Source organism: Prionailurus viverrinus, chromosome A1 (assembly GCF_022837055.1).
Source record: "Prionailurus viverrinus isolate Anna chromosome A1, UM_Priviv_1.0, whole genome shotgun sequence".
Lineage (NCBI taxonomy): Eukaryota > Metazoa > Chordata > Mammalia > Carnivora > Felidae > Prionailurus > Prionailurus viverrinus.
The window spans coordinates 178183049-178205520 of record NC_062561.1 but is presented as its reverse complement, the minus strand read 5'-3'; the positions used below and the strand labels follow the sequence as shown (position 1 = coordinate 178205520).

Genomic DNA, 22472 nt, shown 5'->3' with positions numbered 1-22472 from the left:
TGCTTCACATTCTGTGTCTCCCTCTCTCTCTCTGCCCCTTCCCTGCTCATGCTGTCTCTGTCTCAAAAATAAATAAACGTTAAAAAAATTTAAAAAAAAAGAATATTCAACAGGAAAACCATCAATTACAGGGCCCAACAGGGAAAGATGCATATTGCATCTTGGGGAAGAAATTGACTACCCTGGTAACTCAGTCAATGGAAAACCATTATCACCCCAAACTCTTGCTTTTCTCTGATAGGATTTCCTTCCAAACAATTCTCTCCAATTTTCTCCTTCTCCATAAAATAAAGTTATTTTCCTTCGTCTGTTGTATTTGCCTATGGTTTTGCCTTAGCGTGCATGTCCTGAATTGTGATTTTCTTATATTCTTGTATAAAGCCATTTTGCTGGTAAAAACAAAACCAAAAAACCTGGCCACTTTTTATATTACATTTCCAAATAAAGCATGCTGAGGGATAGGAAGACTGGATTATAAATCTACCTCATAATCAAATAGCATTTCAGGGAATGTCACTCTCCGGGAATCCCCACCCCTACAGAGAATGCCAATATTGAGATGTTTTCACCCCTTCTTGAGCAGGGTGCAAATAGGAAGTGTAGTTGTTAGTTTGGAAAACTAACTAAAGAAGTCTGGGATGCTGGTGGTGGTCTGCACAACACATTCCCCGAGTAAAGGTTGCCAAGAGGTTTGAAAGGTTCCAACACTTTCCCGAGCAGTTAGAACTGTAGAGGGTCTTTGCCACTAAAAGAAGGAAAATTCTCACTGAGAAAGCCAATGTTTCAACCTCCCCAAACAAGCTGAAAGGCGGGTCTTTCATTAGTTTCTGTCCATTTGACCAACTCCACGAAGAGGGTGAGGGGACAAGGGGGAAGTCTTTCCCACTGGGAAGTGGAGATTGTGACTTTGCAGAAGCTGTAGGTCTGAGGGGATGAGAGGTCCAAGCCTTAGCTCATCCCCAGGCCTGCACCAACCCAGGTGCACCAACCCAGGGCTCTGTGACTGGCTCTGTGATCACCCCAGAAAGAAATGAAATGAGAAACAAAAATGGAGAAGTTCATCCAGACACATTAAGTGAAAGAAGCCCAACCCCAAAGAACACATATGATTTCGCTGATACGAAATGTCTGGAAGAGGCAAAAGACCACATATTTTAAGGTTCTATTTTCATGAAACATCTAGAAAAGGCAAACTCACAGAGACAGAAAATAGATTAATGTTGCTATGAAATGAGGATTAACTGTAAATAGACATGAAGAACCTTACTAGGGTGATGAAAATATTCTAAAGTTGGAGTATATGGGCATGTGAGTGGGTCAGTTGAGAGTTGGACTCGACTTCAGCTCAGGTCGTGATCCGAAGGTTGTGGGATCAAGCCCGGAGTTAGGCTCCAGACTGAGTGTGGAGCCTGCTCAAAATTCTCTCATTCTCTCTCTCTCTCTCTCTCTCTCTCTCTCTCTCTCTCTCTCTCCCACTCTCCCTCTCCCACATTCATGCACTCTCTCTCTAGGAATAAATAAATAAGATTACGGTGATGATGTCACAACTCAGTAAATTTTCTAAAAATCACTGAATTGAGGGGCGCCTGGGTGGCTCAGTCGGTTAAACATCTGACTCTTGGTTTGTGCTCAGGTCATGATCTCACAGTTTCTGAGATCAAGCCCCGTGTCAGGCTCTGCACTGTCAGCACAGAGCCTGCCTAGGATTTGCTCCCTCTCCCTCTCCCTCTGCCCCTCTCTCTTTCTCTTTCTCTCTCTCAAAATAAATTAAATAAATAAATAAATAAATATCACTGAATTGTACACTTGGAATGGGTGAATATTACGACATGTAAACTGTACTTCAATAAGGTTGTAAGAAATCAAACAGGTTCAACAAAACTAGAGGAACATTTCAGAAGTAACTAGTAGACTAGTCAAAAAAAAATTTTAAAGAGAGGAAAAATATTCACCGGAGACAATGAAAAAAGAGATATAATATCAGGTACTGTAAAGGTTTTTAAATCACAAGATATTTTAAACAAATTTATGTGAATAAATTAAAAAAAAATTAAGTGGTCTCCTCACCCAACATGGGGCTCAAACTCACGACCTCAAAATGGAGTCGCATGCTGCTTGACTGAGCCAACCAGGCGCTCCAACATAAATAAATTGTATCTACATGAAATTGGTAATCATGTGCAAGAAAGTAGAAATGATATAAATAATATATATAAATGATGTGTAAAGATACATAATTTCTTGTTTTAATGTTTATTTATTTTTAAAAAAATTTTTTAACGCTTTTATTTATTTTTGAGACAGAGAGAGACAGAGCATGAATGGGGGAGGGTCAGAGAGAGGGAGACACAGAATCTGAAACAGGCTCCAGGCTCCAAGCTGTCAGCACAGAGCCCGACGCGGGGCTCGAACTCACAGACCGCGAGATCATGACCTGAGCAGAAGTCAGCCGCCCAACCGACTGAGCCACCTGGGTGCCCCTATGTTTATTTTTGAGAAAGAGAGTGCAGGGGAGAGGCAGAGAGAGAGGGAGAGAGAGAATCCCAAGCAGACTCTGAGCTGTCCGTGCAGGGCCCAACCCAGGGCTCTGTCTCACAAACTGTGAGATCAGGACCTGAGTGGAAATCAAGAGTCGGACACTTAACTGACTGAGCCACCAGGGTGCCCTATAAATATACATAATTTGAATAAGAAACAAAAGCCTAAATAAACTAATAATCAATAAAGAAAATAAAAAAATCAAAAGTCTATACCTACCGAAAGACATCAGGTTATGTAGCACTACAAATAATTTCCCCCTATATGTATTATTTTTGTTTTGTTTTGTTGTTTTTCTCTCTTTATATACATTTTTTTAATATTTATTTTTGAGAGAGAGAGAGAGAAAGAGAGAGAAAGAGTGCAAGCAGAGAGAGATGGAGACACAGAATCCAAAGCAGGCTCCAGGCTCTGAGCTGTCAGCACAGAGCCCAGCACAGGGCTTGAACTCACAGACCGTGAGATCATGACCAGAGCCAAAGTCCAACACTTCACCCACTGAGCCACCCAGGCGTCTCTTCATATACATTTTTTAAGAAGATAGGAAAAAAAGGAATTCTACTCATTTTATGAAATAAGATTGACCACAACTAGATAAGGACAGTAAAAGAAAATTATAGGCTATTTTCACTTATGAATTAAATGAGAGAAAAATAAATTACTAGCCAGATGAAACCAGAGGTGAATAAAAACATCATGACCAAGAAAGGTTTATCCAGGAGTACAAGAATGGTCTTACATCAGTACGTTATCAATGTAAGACATTGCACTGACAAAGGAAAAAAGAAAATCACAGTCACAACATAGAAAAAGCATTTGACACCATTCTTAGGTCGGATTCCCCCAGACGGAAGGATCAGGATTTGGGTACAAGTAGTTTATTTGGGAGGTGATGCCAGGAGGCACCAGTAGGGAATGGGAGGCATGAAGCCAGTAAAAGATGGACTTTGGGGCGCCTGGGTGGCTCTGTCAGTTAAGCACTCGACTACAGCTCAGGCCATGGTCTCACAGTTCATGAGTTCAAGCCCTGCATCGAGCTTCAAGCTAACAGCACAGAGCCTGCTTGCGATTCTCTTTCTTTCTCTCTCTCTCTCTCTCTCTCTCTCTCTCCCTCCCCCTCTCTGCTCCTCCCCCACTCTCTCTCAAAATGAACTTATAAAAAAAAAAAAAAAGATGGGGCACCTGGGTGGCGCAGTCGGTTAAGCGTCCGACTTCAGCCAGGTCATGATCTCGCAGTCCGTGGGTTTGAGCCCCGCGTCAGGCTCTGGGCTGATGGCTCAGAGCCTGGAGCCTGTTTCCGATTCTGTGTCTCCCTCTCTCTCTGCCCCTCCCCCGTTCATGCTCTGTCTCTCTCTGTCCCAAAAATAAATAAACGTTGAAAAAAAAATTAAAAAAAAAAAAAGAAAGAAAAATGATGCACTTTGGAGCTCATTACTACTGCAGCCACCTGGGGCTAAATCCCACTGGGGAATTCTGGAACTCAAGACACAACACACTTCAGAGTCAACTCACCCCAGAGGCAAGGAAATGGGAAGTTTTCCCCCAAGCCCCATCTGTCCTTGGCCAAGAGCTGCTCCCTTGGGCAGCACTTCCAGCATGCCCTGCTTGAGGGACAAGAAAACACCCCTAAGTTGAGAGATGTCACGGGGCTTTATAGAGCTTCTACTACAAGTCTTTACATTTCCTATTTCTTGTCCTTTCCTATAGCATTTGCTAGGGGCTCTAGCCATATGTTAGTTACACAGTAACAGTGAAGATGGGAATTTTTGTCTTGGTCCAACATTTAATGGAAAAGGGTTTAAAGTGTCTCCACCAGGTATGATATTTGTGAAAGCATGGTGGCAAACGATTTTTACACAAAAAGAAGCTTCCTGCTATTCCTAATTTGCTAAAAATTTTTTTATCATAGCATATCGTTTTTATATCATCTATAAAGTAGAATGTTAGCAAATATTTTTATGCATTTATTATATGTCAATCATATAATTAATCATATGATTTTTCTCCCCTAGCCTATAAACATGGTGAATTTCACTGGGGCGCCTGGTTGGCTCAGTCGGTTGGGCGTTGACTTCGGCTCAGGTCATGATCTAGCGGTCTGTGAGTTCGAGCCCCGCATCGGGCTCTGGGCTGACAGCTCAGAGCCTGGAGCCTGTTTCGGATTCTGTGTCTCCCTCTCTCTCTGCCCCTCCCCTGCTCATGCTCTGTCTCTCTCTGTCTCAAAAATAAATAAATGTTAAAAAAAAATTTAAAAAAAATGGTGAATTTTATTGATTAAAATATTCTTGCATTCCCGGAAAGTAAGTATTTTGCCTGGCAAATCTTATATTTAGGATTTTTGTATCTATGCTCACAAGTCAAATGGGTCTATACTTTTCTTGTGCTGCCTTTATCTGGTTTTAAAATCAAGATAATGTTAAAATGAAAAACAAATGGAGACCAGGCTTGCTTGAAAATTCTTCAGCAGACAAAACCATTTTAGTCATACAAACAAAGCTTAATTTAGCTTATTTTGCAAGACTAACTTGACCTGGGTCATTTCTTGCATATGCCTCTGGAAATCACAAGCAAAAGTTGAACTGTTTCCCAAGGTTGATAGGTGGTAACCACTGACCATTTCCTTATCATTTAAGAATATTCTAATAACAAATCATTGTGAGAAATAGTCACTACTTTCTCACTATATAAACTGCTTTTTAACAATATACTCCTGAGCCTCATTCCATGTTTTGGTTTTAGTGTTCCTGGTCTGAGAACTGTATTTTTGGTGTTTGCACAATATATTTTACTAATTACTACTAGTGATTTGTCAGTTTCACTGCTATTATTCCTGAATTTTTTGTAAGATTTTATTTTATTTTTTAAATTTTTTAATATTTATTTATCTTTGAGAGAGAGACAGAGTGAACATGAGCAGGGGAGGGGAAGAGAGAGAGGGGAATAGAAGATCTGAAGTAGGCTCTGTGCTGACAGCTCGAACTCACCGACTGTGAGATCATGACCTGAGCCGAAGTCGGATGCTTAACCAACTGAGCCACCCAGGTGCCCGTAAGATTTTATTTTTAAGTAATCTCTACACCTGCCATGGAGCTCGAACTTACAACTCCAAGATCAAGAATTGCATGCTCTACCAGTAGCCAGGTGCCCCTCTTGTCTCACTTTTTGATGGCAGTTTATTATTCGGTTTAGACATTGCAAATATCTCTCTGATTTATCATCCATTAACTTTGTAAACAGTGTCTTCTATTGAGCAAATATGCTTAATACTGATGTGATTGAATTATTTGTGTCTAATTTTTGTAATTTTTAAAAATCAACTTTATTGAGGTTTAATTTACATTCAAGAAAAATGCACCCATTGTGAGCACACAGTTCTAGGAGTTCTGACAAATGTATATGCCCATGTAACTGTCACCAGAGTCAAGGTACAGAACTTGTCCATCATCTGAGAAAATTCCTTCTGCTTCTTCACCAGGCAATCCCCATTCACACTCCTGGCCCCAGCAACAGCTGATGTTTTCTGCCACCATATATTGGAATTGCCTTTTCTAATTTATCATCTAAGTGGAATCATATTCTTTTTAAAATTAATTTGTTTATTTTGAGAGAGAGAGAGACAGACGGTGCATGAGCAAGATAAGGCAGAGAAAGGGAGAGAGAGAATCCCAAGCAGGCTCCATGCTGTCAGCATGGAGCCCCGTGCGGGGCTCCGTATCACGAACCGTGAGATCGTGACCTGGGCTGAAACCAAGAGTCGAACGCTTAACCTACTGAGCCACCCAGGCGCCCCCAGTATGTGCTCTTTTAAGTCTGGCTTCTTTTCACTCATGTTGTTGCAATATTTAATGGTGGCTTCCAGGAGAGGAGTATAAGGCCCCCACTACTTCCCCAGAAGTGCAAAAGCAACCGCCTTCAAAGCAAAAGCTTTATGCTATTGGGAGAGGAGAACAAAACCCCTCCCTCCCAGGGCCCAGGTAAAGACCTCTGGCTCTTACCTTGGGCAAAGGGAAGGGTTCTTTGTCTTTTTGTGCGGTCACTCAGGAACTCGGCTGACCTGACGGAGCACCAGGTCTTGAATGCTATCAATTACCATGGCATTGGCAAAGAGTTCTGATATTCCAAGAGTCGTTACAGCAGCTAGCAGCACTCACTCTGACTACAACACTGGAAAAATGCGGTTAAATATGACACGGTTTCTTCTCCCTCCTCCCAGCGGCAGCAGATCTTTCTCTTGGTAGCTCCTGGTGAGTTCTGAGAGCACCTGCAGCTAGAGTCCTCATATGACATTATTTTTAGTGTCGTATACGGTAAATACTCATTTAGATTTACTCACTCATTTTCAATTTCTGGTGCTCTTGTTCCCTTCCTGAATTTCTGTGTTTCCACGTGGGATTATTTTTCTGTGACGGAAGAATTCACTTGTGGGTGTTATTTTTCTCAGTGTTTATGTGTATGGGTTTAGTTTGCTAATGTTTTCTTTAGAATTATTGCATTTATGTTCATGAGTGAGATTTGTAACTTTCCTTTCTTATACTGACTTGTCATGTGTTGGCATGCAGATAATATTAGACACATAAAATGAGTTGGAGAGTTTCCTCTCTTCATGATTCTTCAGAAGACTAGTAAAGCTGTTGTACCCCCATTTTTTTTAAAGTAAACTTTATGCCCAAGGTGGGGCTGGAACTCACAACCCCAAAATCAAGAGTCATGCGCTCTGGGTGCCTGGGTGGCTCAGTCAGTTGAGCTTCTAACTTCAGCTCAGGTCATGATCACATGGCTCATGGGTTTGAGCCCCGCATTGGGCTCTGTGCTGACAGCTCAGAGCCTGGAGCCTGCTTCGGATTCCATGTCTCCTTCTCTGCCCTTCTTCTGCTTGTGCTCTGTCTCTGTCTCTTTCTCAAAAATTAATAAACATTAAAAAAAAAAGTCATGTTTTACTAACTGAGCCAGCCAGGTGCCCTGCATGTTGTACAGTTTAAACTCACATAACGTTGGGGCACTTGGGTGGCTCAGTCAGTTGAGCATCGCACTTCCACTCAGGTCATGATCTCACAGTCGTGAGTTTGAGCCCCGCATAGGGCTTGCGGCTGTCAGTGCAAAGCCTGCTTCAGATCCTCTGTCTCCCTCTCCTGCCCCTCCCCGACTCGTGCTGTCTCAAAAATAAACATTAAAAAATTTTTTTCACTCAGTGTCGTATGTCAATTGAATCTCAATAGAGTTCGAAAAAAGAATTGTAAAATAGCTAATTAAAAAGTATTTTGATTACAAATTGAAATAACATTTCAGACACACTGGATTAAATGTTATCAAAATTAATTTCACTTTTTTACTTTTTATTTATTTATTTTTTTTTATTAAAAAAAATTTTTTTTTTTAACGTTTATTTATTTTTGAGACAGAGAGAGACACAGCATGAACGGGGGAGAGGCAGAGAAAGAGGGAGACACAGAATCGGAAGCAGGCTCCAGGCTCTGAGCCATCAGCCCAGAGCCCGACGCGAGGCTCGAACTCACGGACCGTGAGATCGTGACCTGAGCTGAAGTCGGATGCTTAACCGACTGAGCCACCCAGGCGCCCCTCTTTTTTACTTTTTAAAAAAATGTGGCTACTAGAAAATTTCAAATTATGTACGTGACTCATATTTGTGGTTCACGGTGTATACTTATTGGACGTAGATATTTTAGCTTTTGAAGATTTTAAGTAATCTCTACGCCCAACATAGGGCTTCAAACCTACAACCCCAAGATCCAGAGTCACAAGCCCCACCCACTGAGCCAGCCAGGCGCCCCTAATTTAGCTTTTTAGAGCTGTGTATAGTATTCTTATATGTATTTTGAACTCTTCCACATCAATAATTGTTCCCTTCCTCGTTCTCAGTTCTAGAAATCTTTTTATCACACTTGCCAAAAGTTTATCTGTGTTTATTGGTCTTTCCCTAAAACCAGCTTTCATGCTAGACCTAACCATGAGTTTATAGAAAATACAGGAGACAGAGGAATGTGTTAACACATTGGAGAGAAAATCTGCAAAAACCAGAATGTTTTCTTCTACACAACAGTCTGGATTCTTCAACAAATAAATTTCAAGAGAAAGAAAAGAGGAGCCTAAAGATATTAAGAAACAGACTAAAGTAATACTTAGATCTGTTTGGCTTCCTGACTTAAATAAATCATCTATTAAAAATCTAAAAGGGGGCACCTGGGTGATTCAGTTGGTTGAGTGTCTAACTCTTGATTTCAGCTCAAGTCCTGATCCCAGGGTTGTGGGATCAAGCCCTGGGTCGGGCTCCCTGCTCAGCGTGGAGCCTGCTTGGGATTCTCTCTCTCTCTCTCTCTCTCTCTCTCTCAAATGAATTAAGATTTGTTTAAAAAAATTTTTAAATACAGAAAAATTTAAAAAATTAAAGAAAATTAGGAAAACTTGAATGCCAAGTGAATATTTGATGACACTAAGGAATGCTGTTTGGTTTTAGGTATAGAAGTGATAGGTGGTTATGTTAAAATAAAAGAGACACTCTCTTTTTGAAATATATATTCAAATCTTCACAGATGAGAAGTTATGTCCGGGATTTGCTTCATTTTTTTTTTTAATTTTTTTTTCAACATTTATTTATTTTTGGGACAGAGAGAGACAGAGCATGTACGGGGGAGGGGCAGAGAGAGAGGGAGACACAGAATCGGAAACAGGCTCCAGGCTCTGAGCCATCAGCCCAGAGTCTGACGCGGGGCCCGCGAGATCGTGACCTGGCTGAAGTCGGACGCTTAACCGACTGCGCCACCCAGGCGCCCCTGGGATTTGCTTCAAAATAATCCAGTTGGTGGTGGTGGTGGTGGATGGGGAATAGAGATGAAACAAGATGGGCCCTGAGTTGGTAATTGTTGAGGCTGGATGCTGATTGCATGTAGGTTTTTATACCAATCTCTTTACTTTGTGATATACAGTATTTGCAAATTCCATTATAAATTTTGTGAAAGAAAAAAACAGGCCTTGGGGCACCTGGCTGGCTCAGTCAGTGGAGCACGTGACTCTTCTAAAATTTTTTTTCTGTCTCAAAAATAAATAAAAACATTAAAAAATAAAAATAAAAATTAGGGGAGGGGAGGCGCCTGGGTGGCTCAGTCGGTTGAGTGTCTGACTTCGGCTCAGGTCATGATCTCGCAGTTCGTGAGTTCGAGCCCCGCGGCGTCGGGCTCTGTGCTGACAGCTCGGAGCCTGGAGCCTGCTTCGGATTCTGTGTTTCCCTCTCTCTCTGCCCCTCCCCTGCTCATATTCTGTCTCTCTCTGTCTCAAAAATAAATAAAAACATTTAAAAAATTTTTTTTAAATAAATAAATAAAAAATGTGTGTGTGTGGGTCTTTATTTTGAGAGAGAGACAGAGTGTAAGCAGAGAGTGTTCTCGCATTCATTTCTAAACAGTCTGTGATTTTCGGTTACAACTGGTGATGTGGTGGCAGAGGAAAACCAAGGTAGCGAGAGATTTAAGACCACAGATACTACCAGCCAGGCCAGAGGACTGGGAGGAAGCAATTTTAATTTTTTTACTGACTGCTTCCTGTAATGTCTCTGCATACTGCCAGAGCCTCTCTCGAGCCAGCATTCTAGTTCCAGAACCCTCCTCTGTTCCAGGTTGCCCGCGCCTTCGGCCTCCGGAGCGCCACGATGAAACTGAAGCAGGGCTCGTTTCTGTGGTACCTCTATCTGGACAAGCTATACTGCCTGTTATCCGTGAGGAACGTGAAGGTCTTGGTGGAGTATTTTCACCTTCTCGACGTGCACCACAACAACACCTTGAACGGTCAGTGCTTTCAGCCACATCTGCTCTGAGATGTCACCTGGTTTTTAACTAACGTGCAGGGGCACTTGCGGAGCTGGGAACAGCCTGATTAACAGAGATGCATTTTATCCTCTCAGTGAAGCAGGGAGAAATGGCCAACTGAGACTTGACACTGGGGGCGGTTGTGGGAGGGGGAGAAAGTTGCGGGCTCTGGGGTGAAATTCTGGCGCTCCTTGGTGGTTTGGAGAAGGTATCATCACCTTCTTTGAGTATCATTTTCCTCGTCCATACATGAGGCTCCTAGTAAAAAAAAAAAAAAAAAAAGATAATGAGATAATGTATGGAAAACGTTCAGCACAGTGCCTGGCACATGGTAAGAACTTAGTGTTTGTTATTATTATAATTATTCCTGGGGGCTGAGTCCCATTCAGGCATTAACCCTTAAGACCCCCTAACAAGATCTCTCATCTGTCAAATGGAAGGTTTGAGTCAGTAATCTGCAGGATCCCTTCTAATTCCTGGTACTTGTGACCAAGTATTGACAATCTCAACCCTGCCTTTGAATGCATAAACTAATAGACCAGTTAAAATACTTTAAGCTTGTTTCATTTTGTTTTGTTCTTAAGGACCAGGTATAAGCAAAGTATCCTAACCATTCCTCGTGACCTGAAGGAAATAAATGCCATTTGTGAATAAGGTGTTTCTTCCGTAAAGATTTGTTAAGAGTTTACACAATCTTTAAAAAATGCTTAAAAGACACCTTCATTTTCTCATAATTTCATGTCTCAGTTTTTCTCTTTACATACAGATGTACACATAGTATGCCACCAAATCTCCGCACTAACCCCGACCTAGATAAGGCAAGTGTAGGACACCTTGCTGTAAACAGAAAAGCTGGGACTGAAACCCAGGGCTTTCTGATCACAAAGCCTACGCTCATAATCTCACTGGAATATTTGCTGAGAAGTCTGATCTCCCTAGTAACTAAATCACTCCCTGATGATGCAGTGCCTGAGAGATAAAGTCACACTCCTGTCTTCTGGTCACCAAGGGATTGGATAGTGACCTGACAGAGTGAAGGCAACAGCCTTAAGTTTTGCCTTCCAGGGAGGCAGTGACATAAGGCTTTGGACACTTGAGTGGGCCAGAGCCAGGTGCTTTTTTTTTTTTTTTAATGTTTTTTATTTTTGAGAGAGCACACATGAGGGAGGGTCAGAGAGAGAGAGAGAGAGAGAGAGAGAGAGAGAGAGAGAGACAGAAAGGAGACACAGAATCCAAAGCAGACTCCAGACTCCCAGCTGTCAGCACAGAGCCCAACGTGGGGCTTGAACTCGTGAACTATGAGATCATGACCTGAGGTGAAGTTGGACGCTTAACTGACCAAGCCACCCAGGCGCCCCGAGCCAACTGCTTTAAAAACAGTATTTGTTAAGTAGCTACTATATCCCACACTAAAACATTTCTCCAGGAACAACTACACAAAAAACACTGTGTATATACATAATGTGCTATTCCCACGTGTTCGTACCTGGTGGGGTGTGGGGAAGGAACATCAAGAGACCATCAGATTCTTCTCAAATCATGACACTGTGGGGACACCTGGGTGGCTCAGTCAGTTAAGCGTCCAACTCTTGGTTTTGGTTCAGGTCATGATCTTGCGATTTGTGAGTTTGAGCCTCACGTTGGGCTCCATGCTGATGGTGCAGAGCCTGCCGGGAATTCTCTCTCTCTCTCCCTGTCCTGTGCACTCTCTCAAAATAAATAAACTATTAAAAAATTGTTTAAAAAATCATGACATTGTGATGACTGGTTCACTATGCTCTTCAGCTGGGACTCCAAATGACATACATGTTTTATGTATTTATTAGAGCCACATTTTATGCAAGAGATAGTTTCTGGAATCAGCGGGTAAAGGGATATCACATATTCACAAAGTTACACTTCAAAATCCCTGGTTACCATGGGTGATTTGCATACACAATCTGTAAGCCACATGCTGTTATATAAATGTGTCACCATGTTGGTTTCTTCCATCTTGTACTCCCTGAGACAGATGATTAGTGAGTAGAATTTCTGGCAAAAACCTTCCTTGTTTTTTTTTAAATTACAGTATTTTTTCTCTGTATATGATTGAATACATATGTATTAATTAATCTGAAACAGATATGGCATCACTATGGAAAGAGCAAGGCAGAGTCAGACAGACTCTGAATCCCAGCTCTGTCACTCCAAGTAGGGTCCACGGACCAGCAGCAGCCATATCACCTGGGAGCTTGCCAGAAATGTAGACTCAGGGGACGCCTGGGTGGTTCAGTTGGTTAAATGTCTGGCCCTGATCTCGGCTCAGGTCATGATCTCACAGTTACGAGATCGAGCCTCTCATCAGGCTCTGCACCGACAGCTCGGAGCCTGCTTGGATTCTCTCTCTCCCTCTCCCTCTCCCCCTCCCCCACTCGTGTGTACACGCTCTCTCTCTCTCAAAATAAACTTAAAAAAAAAAGAAAGAAATGTAGACTCAGTCCAACACCAGATTTCTTGAATCAGAATCTGTATTTTTACAAGATTCTCAAGTGAACGGTATGCTCATTACAGTTACACAAGTACTGAAATAGACTAGTTACTATCTGAGGCTTATTTTAAATGAGTATCATACCACTTTCCCTGTAGGGTTGTCAGGCTTCAATGAAATGTGGCATTTAAAGCACCTAGAACCTAACGTGTTCAGTGATTGCTCTTTCCCCCATAGTCAAATCCATTTGCTTTACAGAAGCATGAGGAATACTGATACTTTTTTTTTTTTTTTGAGACAGAGTGTATGCATGAGCGGGGAAGGGATACAGGGGGAGAGAGAAAGAGAGAGAGAGAGAGAGAGAGGGAGAGAGAATCTTAAGCAGGCTCCACACTCAGTGCGGAGCCCCATGCAGGGCTCAATCCCACGACCCTGAGATCACGACCTGAGCTGAAATCAAAAGTCGGACACTTAACTGACTGGGCTATCCATGCTCCCCGGTACTTTTCTAAACATGATTTTTAAATTTCTCATTTTGATGACCTCAAGTGAAAGACCCTTGCACAATGTCAGTTTCTCCAAGAAAGTGTCCTGGGCTCCCAGTGAGAATTAACCTCTTCCATGTAGGAAGAGCACTCCATGCCCTTTACTGGTTACGGACACACATCTGTCTGCTCAGTCGAGCGCAGGAGCCGGGGTGGAGAATCAAGCCCAATCTACTATCTCCTTCCCCACAAATCTGGGCACAGTGTTTTGTCACACAGCTCAAGGGCAATTACGACTGGAGGCGTTGTGGAAGGAACAGTGACAAAGCCAGAAACAGTGTTACCATGACTATTCCCAGGTGGGCAAGCTTCCAACAGCTGCTACCGTTTCTGTGGCTCCCGCTTGTTTAGCATTTGGAAGAGTTTCGGAACAATCCAGCTCTGCATCTCCCCACCTTAACAGATGTGCTGTTTTACCACTTCCTTCATCATGTGACTAACTGGAAACGGAGGCAGATCATGATTGTGTTTAACATGCTGGACTGGAATGCTATGGGCGAGATTGGTTTTGACCAGTTCTACATGTTGGTCTGCATACTGCTGGCACAACAGGTGAGTAACAAGTCAGGATCTGGGGCAGAGGATGCAGAGCGTGGCTGCTGCCGCCATCTTGCTGAAGGTGAACTTGCAGTGAACTAAGACTGCATCAGACTTTGCCTTCCTTCCACTCGAAACAGGAAGAACAAAATGTGGAGAGAACTAGCTTTGGTTCCTAAACTGTCCATTTATAACCTAGAAATTCCCAAGTTAGCCAGCCTCCCTCGCCTGCTGCCCCGCCCATCTTTAGCCCTCCTGTACCCTCTTCCAGTAGATAGATCTCACTCTATCACTTCCCTCCTTGGCATGTCCATCCTTGCCCTTCATAGAGAGTCACCAGTGATCCCAAGTGCCTCACTCTCTCAATGATCCCTTCTCTCAGAGAATTTTCTAAAGGGGATGAAAGATGGAAATGAGACACGTTCTTCTTTGGGTTCCCACCTTACCTTATATATACTTTCTCGGTGTGTATTTATCTACTTCCCCCTTGGGAAGGAAACTTTTGTGTTCATCATCTTAACATCTTGTGATGTCTCACGGGCAGATTTTCACTCGAAATGCGTTCTGGTGACAAGGGTTCTGTCTAGCAGAATTGATCACAGCAGGTGGCTTAAGTTCCCCTTGAATGCAGATGTTGAAGCAGGATTTGCCACATTGACCATAGAAAGCTTTCAACCCTGAGCTCCTAGGATTTTGCCTTTTGGTTTTTTGTGTTTTAAGTAGGTTCACACCCAGCACTGAGCCCAATGCGGGCTTGAACTCATGACCCTGAGATCAAGACCTGAGCTGAGATTAAGAGTCAGATGCTTAACTGACGGAGTCGCCCAGGCACCCCTTTGCCTTTTGCTTTCAGTTCTCTGGGAAATGGATAAGTGAATATACTACTCTTGATGCAGCCCAAGTTTTGAAAGTAGCACCAACAACACTGTTCATCTTATTACGTATTTCTTCTCTCAATAGAATCACTTAGAAGAGCAGTTTATCTTCCGCCACTCCCGGCCTGTTTTTGAGCTGCTTGACCTGGAGGGGGAGCTGAGAATTGGTGCAGACAACTTCCACATGTACAACTTTCTCTTCAATATTAAAAAACAGGAACTCAAAGAGCTCTACCACGACTTTGACGTCACAGGTGACCGTGTAAGCGCAGATTCCCTAAGTGTGATTCCCTGGAAGCCTCTCTGTCCAAAGGCAGAGACAATGTCCTACTGCCTATGATAGACGCAGTGGGGAGGAAGATGGGGAAATCCTGTTTGAGCATGTCATGGCACTGGGAGCAGGAAAAAAAAAAAAAACCGAAGAGATTTATAGGCCCGGGAAGAGAGAGGACCGAATACGTGCTATAGCATATACATGCAAAATTGCAGAAGGTTAGAGACGAAAATTTTGTTTAGAAGTTCAGAGAAGTGACTAGATTAATATGGCAGGAGGTGACATTGGGGAAAGAGTGTATAGAGTTAACTAAGTAGAAAGGAAGAAAGTCTCTGGTGGTAACGCAGGAGCAAACTCCTAAGAGGACACAAGTATGGTAAAGACCCTGAATCCTGCCTATTTAGAGAGGGAGTCTATGGCAGGGAAGAGAGTGGGAGCTAAGGTTGAAAAAGATGGATGATACTGCGTAGAACCTTGGATGCCAGCCCGAAGCGTCTGGACTGGACGCAGAAGTAAGAAAGTGACCCATGGCTCCTTTGGAGTCTACAATACACTCTCTGTTCCTGGCTCCTAGACGACAATCAGACTATAATTATGTCCTAATTATTGAGCCTCTTCAAGTTTCCAAGTTTTTAAATGAGAAATGATTACAATCCTGTAGTCATCTGAAACAAAGTATCAAATCCTTCCTGAAATAATTTTTCTTTCTTTCCCACAACAAAAGCGTCTTAATTACAAGGAATTTAAGCTGTTTACTATCTTCACCATGGACAAATACCAGGAGAGGCAGAAAGCAGAGAAAGAGAACGAGAAAGAGAGAAAGAAAGAGAAAAAGGCTCTGCTCAAAAAGAAAACGCAGCATCAGGTTAACGTGAGCTCCAAACAGTCTTCTTTTACAAGTAGATCTAAAAGTAGAATGTAAGTAATTACAGCTGTTAACATGCCTAAAAATAAATTTAGAAGCTCGAAGTGCGTATCTTTGCATTGACTTCTACACATGAAAGGTTCAAATACGTGCTCTTCGATCAGCAAGTTAATACTTTAATAACTTCTTGACCCCACAATAATGTAACGTAAAGTGCACATGTCTCAGTTCTGTTGCCGCTTTTCAGATCAACACTGCTCCTAAGGTCCCTGTATATCCAAATACTTACAAACACTGGCTGGAGCTAAGCAGCTGAAAGACAATGATACTTTTCCAATGTTTGTTCACTAGTTGTCCAATACTCTCAGAATCCTTTCGATTCTCTCAATCCTTAAGCTAAAACCACCTGGATGCAAGACACTTCAAATTGGTGAAGTGCCTCTACCTGTAAGGGAAAGACATTTTTTCCTCTTTAAAAAAAAAAAACAACAAAAAAAAGTTTATTTATTTTGAGAGCAAGTGAGCAGGGGAAGGGCAGAGAGAGAGGGAGGAAGAGAGAAAATCCCAAGCAGACTCTGCACTGTCAGCGCAGAGACTGACATGGGGCTCAATCTCACGAACGCTGAGACGATCTGAGCTGAAATCACGAGTTGGACGCTTAACCGACTGAGCCACCCAGGGGCCCCAAGACTTTTAAGGATATAGGGGGCTTGTTCTTCCTAGGACCTAAATTACTAAGTTAGGTGCTTAAGCAACTGTACAAATCTACTACGGTAAAATAATTATTACATGTCCTTGTATAATCTTATTTTTTTGTGTAAGTAATGCCTTGAATAATTTTTAAATGATTTTAGTATGGGACTTGTGAATCCACCCACCTGAATGTACTGTGATATATATATATTTTTAATGTTTATTTACTTATTTTTGAGAGACAGACAGACACACACACACACACACAGAGGGAGAGGGAGAGGGAGAGGGAGAGGGAGAGGGAGAGGGAGAGGGAGAGGGAGAGAGAGAGAGAGAGAGAGAGAGAGAGAGAGAGAGAGAGAGAAAGAGAGAACAAGCAGGGGTGGGCACAGAAAGAGGGAAACAGAATCCCAAACAGGCTCCCAGCTGTCAGGACAGAGCCTGAAGTGGGGCTAAAACTCACAGAATTGTGAGACCATGACCTGAGCCAAAATCAAGAGTTGGACGCTTAACTGACTGAGCCCCCAGGCGTCCCTGACTGCACTGTGATATTAATGGTGATAATTACCATTTAGTAAGTAGTTGTTATGGGTTAGGCAGGTGCTTTAGACACATGAAGTTATTTATACTCATAACCCTGTGAATCAGGTGTTATCCAGAATTTACAGGTGAGGAAATTGAGGCCTAGAGAAATTAACAACCTTTCCCCAAAACACATAGTGTGCTAGTGGTAGGACCATGATTCAAATTGAAGGTCAGTTAGATGCCCGTGCTCAGAGCAAATGATCGGAGTAACTGACTTCAGTTCTAGCAGATTCTGTTTAAATTTCAAGCCAGGATTTCACTGGCTCTGAATCCCCTTCTGCACAATGCTAATTACCACCTCTCCTTCTACCATAAACTTTAGAGAACAAGTTGGGCAATTAAAGAAATACAGCTCATTTACTATAAACCAGGAATTTCTTAAGGATCGGTTATACATTATAACCAACCATAAGGCATCCAGACTTCATTACCTAATAACCATCAGAAATCACCTTCAACGTGCAACAGAAAAGAATACTGCTTATCTAAGATTGTGGCTGGTAAGTCAAACTTGCAAGAACACAAATCAAGTTCTTTACCATGAACACACTCTGTATTTAACATACAAAGCACCTCAGAACAATGCTTCTGTCTTCCTCTGATTTGGTGAAAAGTTTGCAGGTATTCCCCAAGGAGAATACCCTCTGGCAAACAGTTTAGACACTACTGCACAGACACAGAGTATTGAACTGAGAGACTGGTATTTAGCTGGAAAATGACAGCTGGAAATCCATCATCATTTCAAAGGGTCTTGCCAATAAGCTTATCTTGGGATAGGTTTCTGCCTCTTTTCTGGAAGCCTAGATAGCTTTTGCTACCAGACAGCCTTAAGATCTACACAGAGTCCTGGGAGGAGAAACTATAATGAGGTCTTAGAAAGGTTTCTCTTTCCTATTTTCCAAGGGCAACAGTCCTGAGATATATAAAAAGGAACCATGGCATATGTGATTTTTACAGACAGACTCTAAAACAGTGAAGATACTATACTTTTTTTTTTTAAATCTTTTTTTAACGTTTATTTTTGAGACAGAGAGAGACAGAGCATGAACGGGGAAGGGGCAGAGAGAGAGGGAGGCACAGAATCGGAAGCAGGCTCCAGGCTCTGAGCCATCAGCCCAGAGCCCGACGCGGGGCTCGAACTCACGGACCGCGAGATTGTGACCTGAGCTGAAGTCGGACGCTTAACCGACTGAGCCACCCAGGCGCCCCAAAGATACTATACCTTTATTTCAGAATGGGGGTAGGGAGAAGGGAAAGTTGAAGATAAGTTCATTGGTTTGAATTCTAAATTTTTTTTTAAATTTTTTTTAACGTTTATTTATTTTTGAGACAGAGAGAGACAGAGCATGAACGGGGGAGGGTCAGAGAGAGGGAGACACGGAATCTGAAACAGGCTCCAGGCTCCGAGCTGTCAGCACAGAGCCCGACGCGGGGCTCGAACTCACGGACTGCGAGATCATGACCTGAGCCAAAGTCGGCCGCTCAACCGACTGAGCCACCCAGGCGCCCCTAACTAAATTTTAAACTAAAATTTAAAATAACTTATTAATTTATTTCAGTTAATTTAAAGTGAGTATCAAATGACTAAAGTTTCAGGAATGAGTTTTCCCTCCTCCCTGGATATCATTAGGTGACAATAAAAGGTACATGATCCAACTATCAGATTTTTTTAAATCCTTAAAAAAAAAAAAAATTATTTCTTTTGAGAGAGAGAGTGAGAGCCCGAGCGGGAGAGAGAGAATCTCAAGCAGGCTTCACACCCCGTGCAGAGACCAACATGACTGTGAGATCATGACCTGAGCCGAAATCAAGAGTCTCACACTTAAACAATTGAGCCACCCAGGCGCCCCTAAGAAATCCTAAGAGCATTTTCATAAATTGGGCAGTTTAAGAATGGAATCAGGAAACTGAGCATTCAGCTCTGATGGGCCCCAACTGAAACTCTGTGTAAAAACTAAAATTCAATAGCAGGGGTAAAGTGACACTTTGGGGACTAGGGGTACAACAAAGAAAACAATCTGTCAATGTCTACTTTGGAACTTTTTTTCTCAATTACATTATAGGACTTCAAGTTTTTAAACTTTTTTTTTTTAATGTTTATTATTTCTGAAAGAGAGCAAACACAAGTGGGGGAAGGGCAGAGAGAGAGGGAGACACAGAATCTGAAGCAGGCTTCAGCTGTCAGCACAGAGCTCAATGTGGGGCTTGAACTCCTGAACTATGAGACCATAAGCTGAACTGAAGCCGGTCACTAACCGACAGAGGCACCAAGGCACACCGGGACTTAAAGTGTTTAAAAATGTCTGTGTATGGGGCACCTGGGTGGCTACATCGGTTAAGCGTCTGCCTCCTGATTTCAGCTCAGGTCATGATCTCAGTTTGTGAGTTCGAGCCCCACATCGGGGGTGGGGAGGCCTCTGCACTGACAGTTCGAAGCCTGCTTGGGATTCTCCTTCTCTCCCTCTCTCTCAAAATAAATAAATGTAAAAAAGTAAATAAAAAAATAACAGAATAAAAACGTGTATGTAGATGCTTCAATTAAGTTTATTTCCACAGTGAGTTAATCCACTGTGCCCGGTTGGACCAAGTACATTTACGTATTTTTTGGGTGGTGGTTAACACACTATAGTCTATGTCATAGTTAGATTAGAATTCCTTGGTCAGCAAAACACGTGTTGTTCAGGGAGCCTAAGCAAAGGGCAGAGCGGCTGCACTTGCAGTGCAGGAGAACGGCAGGCTGGGCTGGGGAGAGGACTACAGTGTCAGCCCCGGAACCCAGCACCACAGGACGGGTTCCTCCACAAACTGTATCAGCTATAAAGAGGAAATCATCTTATGTTTAATTTTTATTTATTTTTGAGAAAAAGTGTGAGTGGGGAAGGGGCAGAGAGAAAGGGAAACAGAGAATCCAAAGTGGGCTCCACGCTGACAGGAGAAAGTCCGATGCGGGGCTCAAGCTCACGAACCGTGAAATCACCACCTGAGCCTAAGTCAGACGCTTAACCAACTGAGCCACCCAGGCGCCGCGAGAGGAAAGAATTTTAGAGGAAGCTAAGCAAAGTGAAATCATTTCTCTTCCACTAGTCCTTAGCCCTCTTGTATTATCACTTGCCTCATGCCAAAGACAGAGACTAGGAAAGGTCAAATCAACTCTGCCGACACCTGCCAAAATGGGGCTACCTTCATGAACACCCTTCACAGAGCCAGAGAACAGAAATCACAGGAGGCCAGTTACTGCAAGGGAGGTTATCAGCTACACTCTTCTTTCTTTTCTGTAAATAAAAATGTTAAATCATAACATTTGAAAGTTGGAGGCAGACACAGATATATTTGCTAATTATGTAGTTCAATTAGACCATTAAAAAAGTATAGTCTTAAAAACCATGAAAAGGGGCACCTGAGTGGCTCAGTCAGTTAAGTGTCGGACTCTTGATTCCCGCTCAAGTCATGATTTCAGTCGTGTGGGGCTCTTGCATTGGGTATGGAGACTGCTTGAGATTCTCTCTCTCTCTGCCCCTGCCCAGCTTGTGCTCTCTGTAATTAATAAACAAATAAGCAAGCAAATAAATAAATAAATAGGTGCCTGGGTGGCCAGTTAAGCAACTTTTTTTTTTTAACGTTTATTTATTTTTGAGAGAGAGAGGATGAGCAGGGGAGGGGCAGAGAGAGAAGGAGACAGAGGATCTGAAGTAGGCTCCTCACCAAGAGGGGAGAGCCCAATGTGGGGCTTGAACTCACAAACCACAAGGTCATGACTTGAGTTTAAGTCAGATGCTTAAATGACCGAGCCACCCAGGCAACTGACTTTTTTTTTTTTCCAACGTTTATTTATTTTTGGGACAGAGAGAGACAGAGCATGAACGGGGGAGGGGCAGAGAGAGAGGGAGACACAGAATTGGAAACAGGCTCCAAGCTCTGAGCCATCAGCCCAGAGCCTGATGCGGGGCTCGAACTCACGGACCGCGAGATCGTGACCTGGCTGAAGTCGGAGGCTTAACCGACTGCGCCACCCAGGCGCCCCCCCAAGCAACTGACTTTTGATATCAGCTCTGGTCATGATTTCATGGTTCGTGGGATCGAGCCTGGTGTCAGGTTCTGCACTGTGTGTGGAGCTAGCTTAGGATTCTCCCTCCCTCTCTCTCTGCCCCCCGCGCCCCACTCATGCACATACACACTCTAACAAACTTAAAAAGCCATAAAATAAGAGTGATTTTTCCCACATCAATGGGAAAAAGAACAATGAAAATTATTCAGTAAGTAGTATCAGGAAAAGTGGGATTAACTAGCTACCTACAAAAACAAAGAAATAAATCTGGGCAGCTACTATATTCCTTGCACCAAAATAATTCCAGATAATGAAACCATAAAACATATTAAAAACATAAGAAAAAAACTTTTATAATCCAGGTGAGTAAGACCTTTTGAAGTAAAGAAGAAAACCCAGAAGCCATAAAACACAAGACTGATAGATCCAACCAAGGAAAACTTCAAATTTGTGCATGGTAAATTACCCAAACCAAAACCAAATGGTAATACAGGATAGAAAATGACTAATTCCCTTAATATTTACAAATCAAGAGGATAAGGACCAAAATGCACCAGAAATATGAGCGAACAATTTGCAGGGGGAAAAAAAAAAGGCCTAGAGTAAAATGCTAAACTTCAAAGAAAATATACAAAGTAGGACCACAGGACACAGATTTTCACTTAGCTTGTCAAAGATCAAAATGTTGGTTAGGGTATATAGGAAAACAAAAGCAGTCATATTGCTCTAGTGTTAAACTGGTAAAATCTACTTGGAGGGCAACTGTGCTTCTACTCTCTAAATGTACAGACTCTTCGATCTAGCAATTCTCTCTTCAGGAGTGCATTCTATAGACATACATAGACACCAAGACATAACTATAGAGAAGGACATTTCACGGCAGCATGGTTTACAGCAGCAAGATTGCAAATAGCCAAACTGACCGTATTTAGTCTGAAATAACTGGTACCCCAGACAGTAGAATAAGAGGGATGATGCAGATCCAAGATTCATCACTTTAAAGAGTAATCAAGGTGCAGAATAGTATATGTATTTATGCATATTTACAGAAAAAACAGGATAGGGTGGGTGAATGTATTCAAGGTACACCAGAACAGTGGTTCTAACGGTGTGAATCTCAACCAGCAGCAATAGCACCTGGGAATGTTCAGAAAACCAAATTACTGTGGCCCCACTCAGAACTAATGTGGAACTCGCAAGAGAAAAGTCCAGCAATGTGTTTTAATATGCC

General features: G+C 42.5%; 1 protein-coding gene across 1 annotated transcript; it reads left to right on the top strand.

The window, feature by feature from the left end:
* The first annotated feature begins 10198 nt into the window (after positions 1-10198).
* Positions 10199-16022, top strand: EFCAB9 (EF-hand calcium binding domain 9). Its single transcript, XM_047868892.1, has 4 exons — positions 10199-10334; positions 13771-13919; positions 14865-15041; positions 15778-16022. The coding sequence occupies exons 1-4, from the start codon at positions 10199-10201 to the stop codon at positions 15973-15975; spliced, it is 660 nt and encodes a 219-aa protein (XP_047724848.1). The 3' UTR covers positions 15976-16022.
* Positions 16023-22472: the final 6450 nt, after the last annotated feature.

What these genes read in the sequence shown, in the direction of transcription:
- EFCAB9 (XM_047868892.1), top strand. Translation starts at nt 10,199, where the DNA reads ATGAAACTGAAGCAGGGCTCGTTTCTGTGGTACCTCTATCTGGACAAG. An exon ending in GCATACTGCTGGCACAACAG is followed by an intron (nt 13,920 to 14,864) that starts GTGAGTAACAAG and finishes TTCTCTCAATAG; the next exon opens with AATCACTTAGAAGAGCAGTT. An exon ending in TTGACGTCACAGGTGACCGT is followed by an intron (nt 15,042 to 15,777) that starts GTAAGCGCAGAT and finishes CCACAACAAAAG; the next exon opens with CGTCTTAATTACAAGGAATT.